The following is a 21,956-nucleotide window of genomic DNA, read 5'->3' as shown; positions in this document are numbered from 1 at the left end:
TTAGGACTTCCAGTACTATGTTGAATAACAGCGGTGAGGGGGAAGAAGTAGAAAGGAAGACCAACTGATTTTTTCAGTCCCTTCTCCCAGTGAAAAGCTGTTGGGCTATATTCACAAAAGCTCCCCAATGCAGACAAGTTCTCCTTAATTACAAGGAGACAAACAGAAACTTGGTTACAAACAGAAATTGTAAAAACCAAGGGGTACAAAAAATCTCTCCTGTATCCCTAAGTAACCATATACTCAGATTAACTTTGTATGCAGCAGTCAGTTCTGTTTTGCCTCTTGTTAGCTGTGCAACCATGAACTCAATTTTCTTTTTCTTTTTTTTATTGAGATATAATTGACCTATAACATTACATTAGTTTCACGTGTTATATGTCAATATGTCAACAACATAATGATTAGATACTTATTTGACATTGTAAAATGATCACCACAATAAGTCTGGTTAATATCCATCACCATACATAGTTACAAAAATTTTTTTCTGACGAGAACTTTTCAGATCTATTCTCTTAGCAACTTCCAAATATGCAATACAGTATTACTGATTATAGTCACCATGCTGTATATGTAATTTTGTCATTATAAAATTAACCATATAAATTAACTCCCAAAATTGTTCTAAAGATTAACTAAGGTAATGTGGAGGAAACCTATACATTTTCAAGTTCATTAAAATTGTGAGGTCAACTTTAATAGTTTTACTTAAATTCTACAAATTCACATTCAAATCTGATAAAAAACATACCCCAGTCGATATTATGAAAATGAAAATAATCCCTTAGGCCCATTATATATAGTCAATCATCATTTTTGGGGGCACTCGATCAGATTTGCTTTTTCAAAAGATGAGAGAGAGAGAGAGAGAGAGAGAAAGAGAGAGAGAGAGAGAGAGAAACAAGTGCTGTCTCAAGAGCTAAAACATGACTATGGCTTACTTGAGATGCACAGATTCAAGAATTCTCTAGAAAGTAGGATCTATGAGACTTAGAGATTTATTAGATGTGAGAGAAGGGGTCATGAAAGAGGTCTTTATTACTTGTGCTTTCAAATTTTAAAATTACCTATTTATTTCTTTTTCCTATTTCTTACTAAGTCTTTCAGTGATGTTGGTTTTTTTACTTTAAACTTTTCTTTTTTATTTTCCTAATTATATTCTTGTTTGAAGAATACAATTATTATAATAACCATATGTATTGAGTAGGACTTTTCTATAATTTCTTTACACCATAATGCTGTATAGTATCAAAGCTAGAATTTAAATTTTCCACAAAATTTCCATACCTACTATTTTTACTTCCTTGCAATTTATCAATAATCATTGTTGAACTATGCATTTACAATTGTCTTTATAGCTTTCCATGTGCTATATAGATGCACCGTTTGCAATGTTTGACTTCATTCTTAAATTGTTATGTACCATTCCCATAAGTAATTTTAAAGAAAGAGTGCTCACTTTGGCAGCATATATAATTTTAAAGAAAGGTTTTATTATGTCATTATGCATGGTCATAATATTCTCCTGAATTTTCTCCACTACTGAAAAAGAAATTTACAAATATCTCAAATATGAAATGAAGTTCATATTTGGCTGCTCTGGTTCCGGTATTAGTCACTGTAGTTTTTATTTCTGACTGTATAATGAATGGTTATTGTGACAGATTTTGACTAATTATATTTCTGCCCAAGTACATACAGGAATTTATATTTGCATTTTCAAATCATTTATATGCTTTTCTTCTTCTAGAATCCTGTGTTTTATGTTTAATTTTGTAAATATTATCATGAACAATTCTTTATTTAGAAACTTTTGTGATCAGTCTGCCCTATTTATTTTAGCCTGTGTTTTCCTAACCAGTATTTTAATTTTGTAAAGTTATTTATTTTAACCTCTTAATATATACTTATGTTTGCTACTTATAAAGAATTACTAAATTGTTAAAAGAAGTAGGGGATAAAAGATAACTGATAAAGCACAGACTTTAAAGAGAGAAGTCTGAGGTAAAACAGAAGAGATTAATAGTTACATAAAGTATAAAAAACTCGGTTTTCTTATCTAGTTCTCTTTCTACTCCCCACTTTGTTTTGCAGACCTAATTTTACTCCTTCCTCATATTCGAGAGGAATTAATACAATTATCAAAGCTAATAAGCTTACCTTTCCATCTCTTACATCTTTTTTAACCTACCTTTTAAAATTACAATGATGTAAAATCTTCACTCATTTTTAAGTGTTCACCTATCTTGCAAATACATATAATCCAAGATTAAGTCTGTGTAATTATAGATCTTTTGTTTTAGTAAAAAACTAAAAACTTCCTCGGACATACGTATACTGTATGATCTCATTTATTGTAGAGTCTAAAAAAGTTACACTCATAGAACCAGAGAGTAGAATGGTCGTTGCTGGGGGGTGGGGAGATGTTGGTCAAAAGGTACAAACTTTCAATTGTAATTTGAATGAGTTCTGGGAATCCAATGTACAGCATGGTGAATACAGTTAATGATACTGTATTGTACACTTGAAATTTGCAAAGAGGGTAGATCTCAAGTGTTCTTACCACACACACACACAAGTAAATAAAAATGAAAAGGTAACTATGCGAGCTGATGGATATGTAACTAAACTCGATCATGGTAATCTCTTCACACTGTGTGTGTACACTAAATCATCATATTGTACACCTTTTGGAAAATCATGTTATACAACCTAAATATATACAACTTTTATTTGTCAATTGTACCTCAATAAAGCTGAAAAAAAAAAAAAGACTAAGAACTTCCTTCTAACTGTGAACACCAGTGTAGTTGAGAGCCATATATGAGATGGTGCTCCCACCTGTTTTCATTCATTTGCTTTTTTTAAATTCTGCACTCACGTTAATATTGACATGTTACAAGATCTTAATATTGTTTTAATATTGACAAGTTACAACATCTAGAAATATCATGACTTGCTATATAAATAAATCATAAATCATTAGTCAGAAAATTAAAATGAGGTTCTCTGAATTATATTTTTAAAACCTTGACTTTATTCAATTAGGAGTATCTTCATTTAAATTAGTTGCTCAGGGTTCTTGTTAGCCTTTGCAATAATAATTCCTTCACGTGTTCAATTAACAGAATTGCTCGAGTTATTTTTTTTATTATTTTCCTATTCTTTCTTTTTTTTCTTCTTGTATTCTTATAAATAGGGGAATAATTTTTTTGTTGTTGGAATTAAGTTTCATCATCACCTAACTTAAGAACCGTCTTTCTTCTTCATGGTCATATTATATCCAGATGTTTTCTGTTTTTTCCATTCACCTAGTCATGGATTGTAATTTACCATTCATCCTTTTTAATGTTTTTATACTTTTACTCTTCTACTATAAAATTTGAGCTTTGGATTCCTCAAAACTTCTTTCCAGAAACAAGTCTGACTTTTGCGTCTACTGTGTTTCTTGTCTCTGTTGACAGTCATTGGAGGCTTCTCTGACTGAACTACCTACCTGTCTGACTCAATTTCCTTCCTGCCTTACGCAACAATTATCAGTGATGGTCTTTGCAGATGTTTTTTTTCTTTTTTGGCAGTTTTAGTTTGTTTGTTTGTTTTTGGTCTGGGTAGATTTATTCCTTAAATCTCCTCCTGATAATTATCTATTTGTCTAATTATCTACTTGGAGAGCTTTCGCCGTCCCCTACTATTGGTTATTTTGGGTTCTCTTTCACATCTTGCTTTTGACTCAAAATGCTGTTTCTGATATCCCAATTAACCATCGTCTGTCTCTAAAAATCAAATATAACTGAGTAGGACAATGATTTGCCACCACTGGAAATATTGGAAACCGTATGCCATGTATTCTAAAAGCCAACAAGTTACAAAACTATTTGGAATGTTTAGTTCTATGAGGGAACATTCTGAAGGGGAAAACACTCAAGTGAATGTATAATTCTGTAAAGTTTGTAAAAGAAAAAAATGTCACTTTATGACTCAAATCTGAAAAAATACTAGAGACATTGATAACATCACTAAATACTCGAGGGAAGGCTTTGTGGAAAAAGTGGAACTTCGGACAGATATTAAAAAGTAGGTAGACTTGAACAGTAAAAAAGGGAAGAGGAAGTATTCCAAAAAGAAAACTGAGGATATGAGGAGATTGAGGCTATGAAGAAGGTATGAGGACATGTGTGAAAGTGAGAATTGGAAGGAACTGCTCAGGAAATAAAAATAATCATCAACTAAAACCATGTTATTTAGTGCAATGAAAAATAAAGCTGGAAATCTAGGAAGCCAAGCTGCCTAAAAATTCAACTACTAGATGAATAAATAAAAGGTAAAAAGATTAAAGGTGAGAGCGAGGAAGACAAGGTAAAAGGCAATTACAACCATGTAGGTAAAAGTCAAGGTAGTCTGGGGAAGAACCTGGTAAATTTGATTTTGTGCTGGTTTAGTTGTAGCTGACAGTGGCAGTTACAAGTAGAAAAGTCCATTAAGCAATTAGATATGTAAATTAGATCTAAGAGGAGAATAAATGACTGGAATTTTAAATTTGATAGTCATTAGGATGGAAGTAAGAACTGAAGAGTAAAGACAATGGATAACTAGTGGCAATCTTAGGGAATACCGGTATTTAGAGGATGAGAGAAAGAAGTGGAAAATACCCAAGGAATCCAAAAGGATCAAAGTATTATTTGGTGAGATAAATTTCTCTGTTAAAAATGTACAGATTTATTTGGGAGAAATTTTTTTATTTCCTTTCTCCATTTCCTGACACATAGCTCCATACCATGTCACTCATATGAACTCCTGTCAATCATTACCACTATTTAACACCAGTCTTCAATGCTGTAGAAAAATACACAGCAGTTTATTTCTAAATTAACAACATTTCCTGTACCTAATAAAACTCAAGAGTTAAGATTACCTTCCAAACAAAGCTGAATGAAATTTCTGCAAGCCTTAGGAGCTTCTTTGGACCACAATTCTATGTCAATATCTCCAGCTGTAGTTTTCAATAAAACCTGTAGAAAGAAAATAACATCCTTATATCAAATTATCATTTGCTTGATAATCAGCTGAATGGCTTATCAACTTGAAGCATTCACTAATGAGTCTTCAATTTTAAAGTAAAAATTAGAAACTTTGCTTGGCTTTTGTTTTTATACTCAAAAAATTTCAAATATTCCATATAAGTCATACATTTATATCTTTTGAATACCGTTTGCAGAAATAATTTAGGATTTAACAAAAAATAGCATATATCACTTTTTAATCACAGAAAAAAACTCATTCATTAAAAATAAATAATTTGTGCCTGACCACTGCACTGTATTCCTGAAGCTGAAACTGAATAATACTGTATGTCAACTATAATTTAATATATATATAGTCACGGGATACAGAGTACAGCATAGGGAATAGTGAATGTAATTGTAATAGATATATATGACATCAGAGGGGCAAGAGATTGGGGGAGGAGGGTTATCACTTTGTGAGGGGTGAAATGTCTACCTAGTACATTGTTTTGTACACCTGAAACTAATAAAAATAAATAATTTGAATTTTTTCTTTTAATTGGGGAATATTGGGGAACAGTGTGTTTCTCCAGGGCCCATCAGCTCCAAGTCGTTGTCCTTCAATATAGTTGCGGAGGGCACAGCTCAGCTTCAAGTCCAGTGGCCGTTTTCAATCTTTAGTTGCAGGGGGCGCAGCCACCATCCCATGTGGGAATTGAACCGGCAACCCCATGGTTCAGAGCTCGTGCTCTAACCAACTGAGCCATCCAGCCACCCAATTTGAACTTGTTTTAATCAAGAAAGCTTCCCATGCATTTCTTCCAATGAAATTGGTGTAGCAAATTAAGAAATTAAAGAACAATGAATGCATGAAATTGTGCCACTGTAAGACAATTTTACCATTACCATTTTAAATATAAACACTCTACTTTCTCATTCAAAATCATGCCAATTCCTATTTACAAAGGAACATTCTTCATCTACTTCTGGCTTGTACGTTACTAAAATGGCATATCTCAGAATCAGCATCTGCAGTAAGTGGAATCTTTGATGGGCTCCCTTCTCCCACCTCATGAAGGTGGTTACTCCTTGGTGCAACCAATTATCTTGCAACAACGGGAACCCCTACTGAGCCTACAGGAGGAAACAGCTGATAACTGTCTTATTAATAACCAATAAGAATGTTAGACTCTCAATTTGAACACTGCCGAAGGCCAACTTCTCTAGTATCACTTTTTCTCCTGCAGTCTACCTCAGTAGATCAGTGATCAGTGTCAATCAGTGATCAATGGGCAATGCTTTGTGACCATCAAAATCATTTAGAATGCTCTTGCAATAAAGTGGATGCAGTTTGGGAATGTATGTAAAAACATGAGACTGATTCTCATGGGAAATCAGTGTCACTGAGATAAGTCACACTTTTTATTTTCCAAAACTCCTTTGGCTAATTTCCACAAATTTTTTGAAACAGGAAAGAAGCTTAAAATCATTCAGTTAAGTCCCCATCTTATATAGATGCCCCAAAGAAATTGTAAATTGCCTGGAGTAAGGAAGCTTGTTAATAGCAAAGCAAGAATAGCATTTCTCTCATCCACTGTATTTTGCTACAATTACCTTTCAATTTGCTTCAGAAGCCCAGATTATATTGCCATAATTTACATAATATTGATAAATTTATTGTATCTTTTTGGGCTTTTACTGGCTACATAGTTATTTTATAACTATTCTTTAATGACCATGGGGTGAAGGAGGTGAAAATATCTATATTATGGTTGCTTTTAAATTGGCTTCCTTAACTCTTAAATATAAAATAACTAGAAATGCAAATATGCATTATTTAATAATTTAAATTTCAATCCATTACACTTCCTCTGAAGAAAGAAGGGAACATTTGTTGAGTGCCTTCCATGTGCCAACTTCTGTGCCAAACACTTTACATATCTTATCTCATTTAATCTTCATCTACAAGGTAGTTATCATTACTCCCATTTCACTTATGAAGAAACAGAGACTCAGATAAAGTAACTTTATCGAAGGTCTCACAGTGAGTGACTTAAGCTAAAGGCGGCCTGGCTGCAAAGCCCATGCTTTTCCCACACCACCGTACTGCCTCCACAAAGTTCTCCATAAATTCCATACTCTACTGGAAAAAATACTCCATCAAGCTCTAGGTCCCTGCCCTAGAAATCCCCAGGTTACCCTGGTCACAATCGATTTGAACAGAGAACAGTGCCTAAATCAAAAGCAATCATATTGGCTGGACATGAGCAAGGCCTTTTAACTGGCTTTGGCATAAAACAGTGTCCAAAAGAGATAATCCAGATCTTTTACGGTTGGTGACAAACCAACCCAACTGAATTCTCATTCTCCTGGGAAGTACACATTTGGGATGCTGACTGAAAGACTGAGTAACTCCCTCTCCCTCAGATTGTATCTAGAACCATACAGTGCAACACCTTCTGGTTTTCCACGAGGCCTGATGTACATCCCCATCTTAAAAGTACACACACCTAAAAAGACAATGTCCTGTCCCACCTCAGTATCCCCTTGTACACTTGAAATAAAGCCTGATTGTTTAAGGGAACCTAGGCATGTCTTCTCTTCCTTGCAATTCTAAAGCAGCGATCTCCAAACTTTTTATAAGCGTGCACTACTGTTAGCAAAGAAGCAAAAGGGGATGGGAAGGGAAGTAAGGATTTGGAGTACATACAGAGAAAATATGACATTAAAATACAGGTAGTACTATATTGCTCTGGTATTATAAGAGTCAGAATAAAAAATTTAAAGGATTACATAAAAACACTATTTTAATTCTTACTTTACTAATGGTACAATGAAACGTTTTAATAATAGCTTTATTGAGATATAATTCATATATCAAACAATTTACCCTTTTAAAGTGGTTTTTAGTATAATCCACAATCATACAACCACCACTACTATTTCCAGAACATTTCAACACCCCATAAAGAAATCCTGCGCCCATTAGGAGTCACTCCCCACTTCCTCCTACCCCTATCCCCAGGAAATCACTCATCTACTTTCTGTCTCTACGGATTTGCTCACTGAACATTTCATATAAATGGAATCATACAATGTGTGCTCTTTTGTGTCTGGCTTCTTTCACTTAGCATAATGTCGCTTTCAAATTGTACAGGCCTATCTTTCGGTTCTATACACTTAGTTTTTAAATGTCTTGAAAATCAAAATGCCATTATATTCTTATTAATAAATATGTGAAGGCACAATATATATTTAAGACAAAGTTCACCATTAAAACTAAAAAATGGAAAACCACATTTCAAGTGATTTTCATAATAATTTCTAATTTTTCACAGGTTTCAGCTCTACCATTTTCTTATGGTTTGCTTATGTTTACATTATTAATATTTTCTTCAGTAAGAAACTGTGAGGGCTGGTTTAATTAACCTAAATACCATGGAATGTAAATCCATTTACCAAGGCAGTAGGAAAAATTACATCATGATATATAGAACATGATTGAATAACTGAATTTATATATTCCTTTTATATATAAAATATTGCACATAAACAAACAAAGGAGAAAATAAATACAAATGGAAATATGTAGATTTTTTTCCTGCTCTCCATGAAGGCTTTCGCACACCAGTGAAGTATGCAATCACTGGTTTAGAAACCACTATTCTGAAGAACAAATTAATGCATCACCCTTTCCTCTACAGGCTCTGGAGTCAGGTTGCCCAAATTCAAATACTGACCCTTCCATGTATGAAGGGTAAGGTAGCTTCGTTACCTTGGGCATGATGTCTAACATTTCTGTGACTCAATTTCCTTATCTAAAAAAAGGGATAATAACCATATAGGTTTACTGTGATGACAAAATGAGTTATTATACATAGACTGCTTAGAACAGGTCCTGACAAATAGTAAATGCTCAAAAAATGGTAATTATTTTTGCAACTATTATTCTTATACAATTTTTTTGGACACAGGTCACTTATACCTACTAAAAAGAATGCATATGTGGTTGGGCCACCTTGCTTTCCAGGGTTTCTTAATCTTTTCACTGATAAGCTACTGAATTAAAAAAGAAAGCACATGGAGACCTCCGTTGGCCATACTTTCCTATTGGTCATCACTATTTCATCAGGTGTCAGTAGCTGCTTTTGTTAAAATTGCCAAGTAAGACAATACTTTGATAATAAAACGTTTCTTAAGAATAAATGTATGTTAATATATGATTTAGATTAAATGATTACAACATATGGAAATTTAATCTTCAGTGGATAAGGAAATTTCTATCAAGCGTTATGTTTCTGGGCAGCATCTTCAGAGGCCAGAGTTACAGCATACCACAGCAAAACACAGCACGTTTTTGGACCATCGCTAGGGTTTAAACAGTGATGTAATGTGTCAATTACTTCCCAGGTGGTATTATACTCTTTAAAAGGAGGAATTTTGTCCCATTTATTCTGAATATCTCTACTTCTTTTCAGTTCTTAATGTAGCATTAGACATTATAAGCAAATATTCATTGAGCAAACTTGTTATTACATCTGCTTTAAATTCATTCCAGGCCAAAATTCTTGCCATGCTCTCTATGGTACAGAGCTTTAAAGCTTCAATATCTTCAATCAGCCTTATGCTGGAAAAAGTTCCAAATTGCTTTTGATATAAGTCTTGGGCCATGACTGATGTTCTCCCTCAGCCCAAACTTGTGCAGAAAGAAGGACAGTATTTATCACAGTTTGCACACACTTATTTGCATAATAATTTGGTCAGTGTATATTTCACTCAGCTGACTCCATGATAATAGGGACAAAGCTGTCTTCTTTCCACCGTATCCCTAAAACCCAGTATAGAGCATGGCATGTGCTAGGTATTTAATAAATATTTGTTGAACAAAAAAATATCCTATTCGGACATGTATGTATCTTTATTAAAGGTTTTCATCTTTATGACCATGTCAAATCTTCCTCTACAGTAAAGCAATTAAGTCTGCCCTTGACAAGCAGCAGTATAACTTCAAACTCACTGATGCTTAACACTTTACAGAAGAGAAAAGTAGCATCAATTCATCCCTTCATTCATTCATTCATTCAGTACACATTTGAACTTCTCCTACCACGTGTCAAGCACCATTCTAGATGCCTGTCTCTGCCCTCACAGTGCTTGCATTCCATGGGGGGAGAAGAGGAAGAGGAGGATATAATAAGCAATAAATAATAAGTCTTGTAGAAAAACACTAAAAAAGGTGAAGGGGCCCAGGGAATGCTGAGATGCAGGGCATGAACGAGATTTGCTATTTTATAGACGGTAGATAGGAAAGGCTTCTCTGCTAAGGTGACATGTGAGCAGCCCAAAGAGAATACTAGAGAAAGGAACAGCAAGTGTGAAGATTCTGCCCATCCGGATAGACAATGTATTCAATCTCTACTATTGTTTATATAAAGAGGTAGGTATTCTGGATTTTCACAGTGATATGGGATAGGAGTGAGGAGTGGGGGGAAAAGAATTGAAAGAATTGCTCCGCCCAAAATACTAAAATTTTTGCTAGGGATATCAATTACAACATTTTTGGTTTTGATTTCAAATTGCCCTCATTATATTAACAAATGTCAGTCAATAAAAGACTGCATACATATTTATGATACATAAAAGCAACACAATTATATCTAACATAAATTTAGTTTACCCTAATTCAACTGTATAGCTTCAGTCCCCCTATTTTCTCTATTACACTGGTTCGTTATGTTTCATGTGTGATACAGACTACCGTGTTTCCCCAAAAATAAGACCCAGCCGAACAATCAGCTCTAATGCGTCTTTTGGAGCAAAAATTAATATAAGACCCGGTATTATATTATATTAATTACTATGTTATATTATACTATACTATACTTATATATTATATTATATTTTACCTAGTCTTATATTATAGTAAAATAAGACCGGGTCTTACATTAATTTTTGCTCCAAAAGACGTATTAGAGCTGATTGTCCGGCTAGGTCTTATTTTCGGGGAAACATGGTAGGTCTCAGTCCAATTCAGGTGATACTTATTCCATTACTGCCTCCTCTGCTTCATACTGCATATAAACACCTTGAAAGAGGTGACCTACCTTAACTATCTGCATATAAACACCTTGAAACAGCTGACCTACTGTCATGCGGGGTCTCTTCGGGGGTCTCTAGTCCCGGTCCCCACATAAGAATGCAGGACATGGTGAGGCCAAAAAGGAATATCCACAGAGCCATAGATAGGGGAATCATACCACTATATTCTCGCTGGCAGCTGGGTTGGAGACACATGATCTGCAACCTGCTGTCCACTTTTCTCTGCCAACCAACCTCACTTGCTAGCTGCAATCTGCCATGCTAACTGCAATCCGCTCTTGGTAGCTCCGCCACAATCTTCTTGCTAGCCCCCATTTTGCTGCTAACGTAGCCACAGCAGTTATATTAGTGGCCAATGGCTCACTGGTTACAGCTGACGGCCAACATCCCACAGTTGATGACCATCCAATCACAGATGATGGCCATTTACTACCTAAGCCAGCACCTTTCCACATGAGGCCAAGAGCCTGGAAACTGCACTCCTGGCTCTGTCCCCACACCTACCTTAACTATCAAATCAATCAGGAAATCATTCTCCCATTCCAATGTGGGAACATTTCCCATTCCCCACTTTCTCTGACTCACATCATCTCATGTTTTAAGATCAGCTCAAAAGATACCTCCTTCATGAAGTTTCTTTCCTTCTTTACCTGTTGCTCAGTTCTGAGGACTACCATAGCAATATGCTCCTCTCTCCATAAGCATGCCTACCAGACATAAGATTGCTCTTTACCTGCCTGCCTCCCAAACTAACCCATAAGGTCTTCTAGGGCAACAACTAGACCCTATCTATCAGTCTTTGTATCCCCCCAAACCTAGTACAGTGCCTGGTGTCTAGCAGGCATTTACAATAAATGATTGTAGAACGAATGGAGAAAGACCCATCTCCAAGTTAAGCAAAGAAAAATGTCACATTTTAAAATGTACTCAGCTTTTTGTACCTAGGACCCTAGAAAACACCTGCATGAGTTAGGTTGAAGCAAAAAATGGGGTTACAAGGCTGGTAGATGGAGAAATCTCCACTTGACTTTTTCAACTATATGCTGAAAATTACCAATATATGGTTTTCGATGCAATCCTGATCAGAGACAAGGTTAGGACAAGACTTCTTGTGATCTCTTCCAAACCTAAGATCCCAGAACTCCCTTTATCGGTGAGGTATCACTTTGGGGAACCCAGATATCCCAGATGAGGACCTTACCTTCCCGTTTGTGGGAGGCTCCTGGATGTAGATGTTGCTCATGCTGGTCAGTGATCAGAACTCGGCTCCTAATTAGGGATGAGAGAGAACGGCCGATCACTAAAGCTATAAAGCTCATAGATTATCAGCACACGCTTCCTTTAGTCGGGCGGTCGCGGAAAGCTCCAGTGTGTCAATAACCCGCAAGACAGCGACACCAAACACTATCTTTTCCCAAAACTAGTCCCCACGGACGCCGCCATGTTGCCCCCGGACCGGAGCACCGCTAACCCCGAGAAGGGGAATTCCAATGGCATCCAGGGAACGAGAAACAATTAGTAAGCTCCTACAGATTATTTAAATTTACATTACAACTTTAAAAAGAACGATTTCTAAGTCTTGGTGTTGTTTACTTCACTACATGCGTGTGCAGGTCTCATTCACTCCCCGAAGTTGGCGGCAATGGTTCCGACCATATGTGCTCTGCATTATCACTCCCCCGGAAATTGCACCTGCTGCTACTTGGTTCCGCTATAGCTAAAGGCTCCGAGGGCCTTCGCGGACTCTCACCGAGGTGCCGTGGCGCGGGTGGGAAGAGGAGGCCACTTCGTTGTACGTTGTCCTCGCGGCCCGCGGGAAGCGAACGTGCTCTCGAAAACCTACGGCTCCTGCGATCCTTCTTACCAGCGCCATGGCAGTCCCAGGTGAAGACCAACGGCAGGGCTCCGGGGTCTGAACGAGGAAAGGGAGCGGGTGGGGTGGAGTGGGGTGCTCTGGATACCGAGTATCGCCCATGAGGACTTAGGCGGAGGCGTTAAAATGAACAGGTTCGTTTGGTTTACCAGAAAAAGTTTACACTCCAAAAATAAACTCAGAAGGAAAGAAAGAAAACTATTTCTCCTGCCCCAGCCGAGCACCAACTGCACTGGAATGGGATTATAGGACAAGTGTAGGAGGGTGGGAGGCAGTCCCTGTAGGCCTAGGGGAGCGGGTGGCCGAGAAAAACGGACCTTACTTTGAAATGCTTGAAAATAACATTTGGGGTGGGAACACTTGGCATATCCAGCTAGCCAGAGGCATTGTTTGTAGTGGAAGTCGCTGGGGCCGAAGAGCTCCGAGGTTCCACTTCTCTCTCTTCCTGTTGTATGTAGTTGCTGGGTGGCCCTGCACCAGCGTTTTGTCCTTGTGGGCCTCAGTTTCGGCCTCTGTAAAAGATCTGTTGATTTATGTCTGCAGTTCTTCCCAGCCCTCAGGTTCTGTATCCAGTGGGTACCGACCTGAAAAAACGATGAACCCTGCAAAATAAGTGCTTCCCAGATTTTTCCATCCACAACTACCAACTTACTTGGAAGTTCTAAGTAGGGGAGGGCATCTCCTTAAGCCACTTTGGCCACAGTGTGTGTTCTGCAGAACACTATTTTGAAAAATGTACCCCTCCACACACACACACACACACACACACACACACACACACAAGTTGGATATTCAGAATGCACTTTAGCATAGAAAAGGCTCTGAAGCTGTGATTCCGAAGCCCTAACTTTGTTTTATCCTACCCTTCCCCATATTATTTGTCCACATTTGTTCTGTGGCAGCATTTTCTTTTCTTTTTTAAATTTATTGGGGTGGCAATTGTTAGTGAAATTACATAGATTTCAGGTGTACAATTCTGTATCACATCATCTATAAATCATATTGTGTGTTCACCACCCGGAGTCAATTCTCCTTCCATCACCATATATTAGATCCCCCTTACCCTCATCTCCCACCCCCCTCCCTCCTCACACTCTGGTAACCAATAAACTATTGTCTGTATCTGTGAGTTTTTGTTTCTCATTTGTTTGTCTTGTTCTTTTGTTGTTTTTGGTTTATATACCACATATCAGTGAAATCATATGGTTCTCTGCTTTTTCTGTCTGACTTATTTCGCTTAGCATCATACTCTCAAGATCCATCCATGTTGTCACAAATGTTCCTATATCATCTTTTCTTACCGCCGAATAATATTCCATTGTGTATATATACCACAACTTCTTTATCCAATCATCTTTTGAAGGACATTTTGGTTGTTTCCGTGTCTTGGCCATTATAAACAAACCTGCAATGAACATTGGAGCACACTTTATGTATAAATGTTTTCAGATTTTTTGGGTAGATACCCAGGAGAGGGATTTCTGGGTTGTATGGTAATTCTATTTGTAATTTTTTTAGGAACCTCCACACTGCCTTCCATAGCAGCTGCACCAATCTGCATTCCCACCAAATAGTGTATGAGGGTTCCTTTTCTCCACAGCCTCTCCAACACTTGTTACTATTTGTCTTGTTGATGACTAGCCATTCTAACTGGGGTGAGGTGATATCTCATTGTGGTTTGTATTTGCATTTCTCTGATCATTAGTGATGTTGAGCATTTTTTCATGTCTATTTGCCATTTGTATGTCCTCTTTGGAGAAATGTCGCATCAGGTCCTCTGCCCATTTTTCAATTGGGTTGTTTGTTTTTTTGTTGTTGATTTTCATGAGTTCCTTGTATATTTTGGCCCCTTATCGGAGGCACTGTTTGCAAAAATCTTCTCCCATTCAGTTGGTTCCCTCTTTATTTTGTCGATGGTTTCTTTTGCTGTGCAGAAGTTTTTAAGTTTCACATAGTCCTATTCGTTTATTTTAGCTTTTACTTCCTTTGCTTTTGGAGTCAAATTCATAAAATGCTCTTACCCAAGGTCCATAAGTTTAGTACCTATGTTTTCTTCTATGCAGTTTATTGTGTCAGGTCTTATGCTTAAGTCTCTGATCCATTTTGAATTAATTTTGGTACATGGTGACAGATAGCAGTCCAGTTTCATTCTTTTGCACGTGGCTATCCAATTCTCCCAGCATCATTTATTGAAGAGGCTGTCTTTCCTCCATTGTATGTTTTTAGCTTCTTTGTCAAAAATTATCTGTCCATATTTATGTGGTTTTATTTCTGGGTTCTCAATTCTATTCTATTGGTCTATGTGTCTGTTTTTCTGCCAATACCATGCTGTTTTGATTATTGTTGCCCTGTACTACAAGCTAAAGTCAGGGAGTGTATACCTCCAGTATTGTTCTTTTTTCTTAAGATTGCTTTGACTATTCGGGTCTTGGGTGGTTCCAAACAAATCTGATGATTTTTTGTTCTATTTCTTTAAAAAATGCCATTGGGATTTTGATGGGGATTGCATTAAATCTGTATATTGCTTTGGGTAATATGGCCATTTTAACTATGTTGATTCTTCCAATCCATGAGCACGGAATGTCTTTCCACTTCTTTGTGTCTTCTTCAATTTCTTTCAAAAATGTCTTACAGTTTTCAGCATATAGGTCCTTCACATCCTTGATTAAGTTTATTCCTAGGTATTTTATTCTTTTTGCTCTAATTGCAAAAGGAATTGTTTTTTGTATTTCTTTTTCTGAGATTTCATTGTTAGTATATAGGAATGCAATGGACTTTTGTACATTGATTTCATAGCCAGCAACTTTACTGTATTCATTGATTGTTTCTAATAGCTTTTTGGTGGAGTCTTTAGGGTTTTCTATATATAGCATCATGTCATCTGCAAAGAGTGATAATTTAACTTCTTCGTTCCCAATTTGGATGCCTTTTATTTCTTTCTCTTGCCTGATTGCTCTGGCAAGGACTTCCAACACTATGTTGAAAACCAGAGGTGATTGGGGACAGCCCTGTTGTGTTCCTGAACGTAGAGCAAAGGGCTTCAGTTTTTCACCATTAATTATGAGATTAGCTGAGGGCTTGTCATATATGGCCTTTATTATATTAAGGTATTTTTCTTCTATACCTATTAAGTGTTTTAATCATAAATGGATGTTGTATCTTATCAAATGCTTTTTCTGCATCAATTGATATAATCATATGATTTTTGTCCTTTATTTTATTTATGTGGTGTATCACATAGATGGATTTGCGGATGTTGAACCATCCTTTTGCCCCAGGGATGAACCCCACTTGGTCGTGATGAATAATTTTTTTAATGCATTGTTGTATTCGATTTGCTAGAATTTTGTTTAGGATTTTTGCGTCTGTATTCATCAGAGATATTGGTCTGTAGTTTTCTTTTTTTGTGTTGTCCTTACCAGGTTTTGGTATCAGGGTAATGTTGGCCTCATAAAATGATTTAGGGAGTACTGTCTCTTTTTCAATTTTTTGGAAGAGTTTGAGCAGGATTGGTATTCAATCCTTTTTAAAGGTTTGGTAGAATTCACTAGTGAAGCCATCTGGTCCCGGACTTTTGCTTTTCGGAAGGTTTTGAATGACTGATTCAATTTCGTTACTGGTGATCGGTCTGTTTAGATTTTCCAGTTCTTCATGGTTCAGCCTTGGAAGGCTATATGTTTCTAAGAACTTGTCCATTTCTTCTAGGTTATTGAATTTGGTGGCATATAGTCCTTCATAGTATTCTTGGATGATCCTTTGTATTTCTGTGGTGTCCGTGATAACTTCCCCTTTTTCATTTCTGATTTTGTTAGTGTCTTCTCTCTTTTTATCTTAGTGAGTCTAGCCCAGGGTTTGTCAATTTTGTTAATCTTTTCAAAGAACCAGCTCTTTGTCACATTAATTTTTTCTATTGTCTTTTTGTTCTCTGTTTCATTTAGTTCTGCTCTGATTTTTGTTATTTCCTTTCTTCTGCTGACCTTGGGTTTCACTTGTTCTTCTTTTTCTAGTTCTTTAAGGTGTAACATGACGTTATTTATTTGGGACTTTTCTGGTTTCTTGAGATAGGCCTGTAATGATAGAAATTTCTCTATTAAAACTGCTTTCTCTGCATCCCCAAAATTTTGGTAGGATGCATTGTCATTGTCATTTGTTTCTATGTATCTTTTGATCTCTCCTATAATTTCTTCTTTGACCCAGTCGTTCTTTAAAAGTATGTTGTTTAATCTCCATGTATTTATGTTTTTTCCTGCTTTCTTTTTGCAGTTGATATCCAATTTGAAAGCCTTGTGATCAGAGAATATGCTTGGTATGATTTCAATCTTCTTAAATTTGCTGAGGCTGATTTTATGTCCCAATATATGGTCTATCCTTGAGAATGTTCCATGTACACTAGAAAAGAATGTGTAGTCTGATGTTTAAGGTTGTAGTGCTCTATATATGTCAATTATGTCCATTTCATCTAATGTGTCATTTAGGGCTGCTATTTCGTTATTTATTTTCTGTTTGGATGATCTATCCATGGCTGTCAATGATGTATTTAAGTCCCCTAGTATAATTGTGTTTTGGTCAATTTCTCCCTTGAGTTCTGTTAGTAGTTACTTGGTATATTTCAGTGCTCCCTGATTAGGGGCATAAATATTGATGATTGTTATGTCTTCTTGTTGTATAATCCCCTTTACCATTATGAAATGTCCATCTTTGTCTCTTGTTATCTTTTTCACCCTGAAGTCTGTTTCATCTGATATCATTATGGCTACACCTGATTTTCTCTGGGTACCATTTGCTTGGAGTGTCAATTTCCACCCTTTCACTTTTAGTCTATGCTTGTCCTTGTAGCTGAGATGTGTCTCTTGGAGACAGCATATGGTTGGGTTTCGTTTTTTGATCCAATCTGCTACACTGTGCCTTTTTATTGGTGAGTTCAGTCCATTTACATTTAGGGTGATTATTGATATGTCATTCTATCTTTAGTTTTCTGGTAAGGCTGTGGCTCCATTGTTTCTTTGCCTTTTTGTTGTTGTCTATTATTTCTTTGTGGTGGTATTCTATGATGTTTCCCTCTATTTCTTCTTTTATTACAGTATATATTTCAGTTCTGGATTTTTTTGAGTGGTTACCCTTAAGTTTATGTAAAAGAAAGTTTGATATTTAGAGTATTCCATTTTCTTCAGCATGCTTACTTTCTCCATTCCCATATTCCAGTTCAGGCCTTTACTCTCCCCCTTTTTATGTTTTGGTTGCCACAAATTGTCCCTGTTGATGGTGGTGGAATAGCCTCCTTCAGTATTTCTTGTAGTGCAGGTCGTGTATTAGAAAATTCCCTCAGCTTCTGTATGTCTGGAAAGGTCTTTATTCCTCCTTCATATCTAAAGGATATCTTTGCTGGATATATTATTCTTGGCTCATAATTTCTCTCTTTCAGTAGTTTGAATATTTGGTTCCACTCCCTCCTGGCTTGTAGAGTTTCTGCTGAAAAATCTGATGATAATCTAATGGGCTTTCCTTTGTAGGTTACCGTCTTCTTTTCCCTGGCTGCCTTGAGGATTCTTTCTTTGTCGTTGATTTTAGACAGCTTCAATACAATGTGCCTTGGAGAAGGCCTGTTGGGATTGAGGTAATTAGGTGTTCTATTTGCTTCTTGGATTCCAGGATCCAGTTCTGTCCACAAGTTTGGGAAGTTCTCATCGACAATTTGTTTGAATATATTCTCTGTTCCCTTCTCTCTTTCTTCTCCTTCTGGTATGACCATTATTCTTATATTGCTCTTTCTGATGGAGTCAGAAAGTTCTTGTAGAGTTCTTTCATTTCTTTTAAGTCTCAAGTCTCTTTCTTCTTCCATCTGTGTAATTTCCAGGTTTCTATCTTCGATGTCACTGGTTCTTTCCTCCATCTGGTCAACTCCACTACCTAAGCTGGTTATTTCATTCTTAATTTCTTCTATTGAATTCTTAATCTCCAGAAATTCTATTTGGTTCTTTTTTAAAATTTCAGTCTCTTTCGTAAAATGCTCATGTTGTTCTTTGATTGTGTTTCTGAGTTCATTAAACTGCCTTTCTGTGTTTTCTTGCATCTCGTTGAGTTTTTTCAGAACTGCAATCTTGAATTCTCTGTCATTTAAGTCACATATTACCATATATTTAAGTTCCTTTTCTGGAGACTTTTCACTTTCTTTCTGAGCTGTCTTGTTGCCTTGGTTATTCATGGCAATTACTGATTTATTATTTCTCTTCCTAGACATCTACAGGAGTGGGTTCTGCAACAGGTTGATAGGAAGAGGTCTTTCTTTTGTTTTCTAGTACTTGTTGGTAGAATGTTTTATTTTCTCTCCGACTGCAGCCTTTTTTTCCTCTCTCACACGTTAGTGGTATGTTTTCTCTGCACTATTCCAGCTTCTCACACAGTGGGGGATTCCCTGGGAGACAGGCTTCTCCTTTGTTAATAGTTCGCTTGGGTCACAGGGCGCAGTGTCCGTGTGGGTATGCAAAGAGCTTTTGAAGTTCCAAAGCTCTTCCTGCACCAGATTCAGAGCCCGTATGTTTCAGCAGTTCTGTTTACTCCTGCAGGGATCTGCCCAGATAGGTGGGGCCAGGGGCGGGGTGAGTTGTGAGAGGTGGCCCAGAGCAATGGCGGCGACCACCACCACAGCCGGTCCTGCTTCCACAGCTCTCTCCCCTCTGCCGGAACTAGTTGGGCTGCAAATGTGTGTCTGTGGTCCACAGTTCTTAGAACAGCAAATATTCTGTTCTTTTGATCTGACACTGCTACGGTTACGCTCCTAGCACCGGGCAGGTGGGAGCGGGGCGAGCTCTGGGAGGGTAGGGAGGGGGCGGCTAGTCTCAGTGCCCAAGGCTTCCGTTCTCTGCTCGGCAGTGAGGGCTTAAATCACCATTTTCAGCCTCCTTCCCTCAGTCTTTTGTCTGAGGTCTCTGCCGTGAGCGTTGGGTTCAGCCGTGTTATATGCTGCCCCCTCAGCCCTGGGGGCCATAAGCGGAGCCCTAGCAGTCTGAGTTCTTCCCTCTCCCCCAGCTGCGGTAGTTCCGGGATGCAGCGAGCTCGGAGCACTGAGCTAGTTCTGAGTTCTGCGCCCATCAGGCTCCATCTCTGCACTTCTCCCTTCCCTCCTCCCCTGCTTGCGCGATTCGCCCACCTTTAGGTGAATTCAGTAGTGGGCCTTTTCATCTTGCCTGTCTGCTGTGCAGGGAGTCCTTTGTGGAGTTATTGTTGTTCGATTAGTTGTAAATTCCAGGGGAGCTTTACAGAGGCTCACCTCACGCTGCCATTTTGATGATGTCTCGTGGCAGCCTTTTCTGAATGGTGTTTTCCAGGTAGCTGTTATGGACCGGTTGTGCTTTTGTACCAACTTCAGTTTTGGGAAGATCACAGGGAAAATTGTGAGAAAGCAAAGATACACTCATTCGTACACATAAGAATATTTGTTAGTGCCTGCTGTGTGTTAGGCACTGTGCCAGGCTTTGGGAGTACAGTAGTGAGCAAGACAGTTGCTCTTCACACAGAACTATAATTTAGCAGTGAAGAGTGAAAAAAATACCAGAAAGTCAGACAAAAGTATGGCACGGAAAATACAAAACCTTCAGGAGCACATAATAAGGATACGTAGTAGGTGGCAGGAGGAGTCAGGAGTACTTTCCAGAGGACGGGTGTTTAGGATGAGACCTGAAGAATTGCAGGAGGGTTGGAGTGGTAGAAGGGGAAGTTACAGCTAGAGGGACTGGTATGTAAACGGAAGAGGAAATGTGTGAGAAGAGGAGATAAAAGATGTTTGCTATGAATGGAACTAAATATAAATGGGAGAAGTGAGAAATTCACTAGAGAGATTGTAACAATAGCTGATATTTATTAAGCATTTACTATGTGTCAGATTTGTCAGACACTGTGTCACTCATTGTATCTTATTTAACATTCTGTGTAACATTCACAGTAATACCATACTGTGAGATAGGTATTAATATTTCCATTTTACAGATGAGGATACTAAGGGACAGAGAAATCAAGTAACTTGTCTATTATGAGACAGCTAACAAGTGACAGGTCAGTCTGGCTCCTCTAGACCCTATGTGCTTATCATTTTGCCATGTTATAGTATAATTTACAAGGTAGTTTCCAGATCTTAAAAGGACCTTGAAAGCTATGACACAGAGTTTGGAAATTTCCTAGAGACCATAGGAAGCCATTTAATGGTTTTTAAACAGGTTCACATTTTGGAAAGATCATTCTGGCTGCACAATAGAATGGAGGGGAGCTAGTTTGGAAGCACAGTCAGCAGTTAGAAGTAATTCTGGTATGTTACGATAATGCTTCAGGTATGGTCTCAGTAGGAAAGGAGAGAAGCAGATTGAAGATATATTTTTGGTGGTAGAATTACTAGGAATCAGTGATTGATTCAACATAGGTGGGTAAGAGAGGAAATGAGGTATACCTGGGTTTCACTGTTAAGCAATTGGGTGGGGACTATTTACTAATTAACATAGGCAGTAACTGAGAAGGAGCAGATTTAGGGGGAGGATGACAACTTCATTTTGGGGCTTGTGGTGAGGTGTAGTCAGACATAGGAATGGAAATATCTAATAGACAATAGAGATAAAATTTATAGCTTAGGAAAGAAGCCAGAGTCAAAGACAACAGTTTGATCACATCCACACGTCACAGGAGTTAAGGCCATGGGAATGGATGCCTTTGCTCAGGTGAAGAGTGTAGAGCATGAAGGGAAGGTCTGTGGCCGAAGCCCAGAGAGTATAAACATGTGAGGGGCCATAAGAGAAAGGCCGGTCTGCACAGTAGATTGCCTAGGCATCCTGATAGGCCAGGGCAGCCCTGGTGAGCTTTGCAACACAGCTGCATCCACAGTTGACCTGCTGTCATTGTTGATTTCATTACTGAAGCAAGCATTTTGAACACTTACGTGTTACAGGCATTCTGGAGGACAAAATGTCACAGTCCGTGCCCTCATAAAACTTGTC

The 21,956-nt window shown here is 37.7% G+C and overlaps 2 protein-coding genes across 4 annotated transcripts in view; one reads left to right on the top strand and one right to left on the bottom strand.

Moving 5' to 3' along the window:
* CWC27 (CWC27 spliceosome associated cyclophilin) overlaps window positions 1–12,964 on the bottom strand; it is a 180,059-nt gene extending 167,095 nt beyond the window's left edge. Inside the window, exons 1-3 of one of the 3 annotated variants that reach the window (XM_033110497.1) lie at window positions 12,856–12,964; window positions 12,307–12,374; window positions 4,916–5,012 (exon numbers count right to left, since the gene is read on the bottom strand). In XM_033110497.1, the coding sequence (XP_032966388.1) occupies window positions 4,916–5,012; window positions 12,307–12,348 (139 nt within the window). In that variant the 5' untranslated portion in view covers window positions 12,349–12,374; window positions 12,856–12,964. Of the gene's footprint in view, window positions 1–4,915; window positions 5,013–12,306; window positions 12,375–12,652; window positions 12,672–12,698; window positions 12,750–12,855 lie in introns of those variants that run through there. The other 2 variants (XM_033110496.1, XM_033110498.1) reach the window with 2 other exon arrangements.
* Window positions 12,859–21,956, top strand: part of SREK1IP1 (SREK1 interacting protein 1) — a 39,633-nt gene continuing 30,535 nt past the window's right edge. The window contains exon 1 of the mRNA XM_033110500.1: window positions 12,859–12,989. Within this exon, the coding sequence (XP_032966391.1) occupies window positions 12,977–12,989 (13 nt within the window). The 5' untranslated portion in view covers window positions 12,859–12,976. The remainder of the gene's footprint in view (window positions 12,990–21,956) is intronic.

This window comes from Rhinolophus ferrumequinum, chromosome 7 (genome assembly GCF_004115265.2).
Source record: "Rhinolophus ferrumequinum isolate MPI-CBG mRhiFer1 chromosome 7, mRhiFer1_v1.p, whole genome shotgun sequence".
NCBI lineage: Eukaryota > Metazoa > Chordata > Mammalia > Chiroptera > Rhinolophidae > Rhinolophus > Rhinolophus ferrumequinum.
This window is presented reverse-complemented; position numbering and strand designations above follow the sequence as displayed.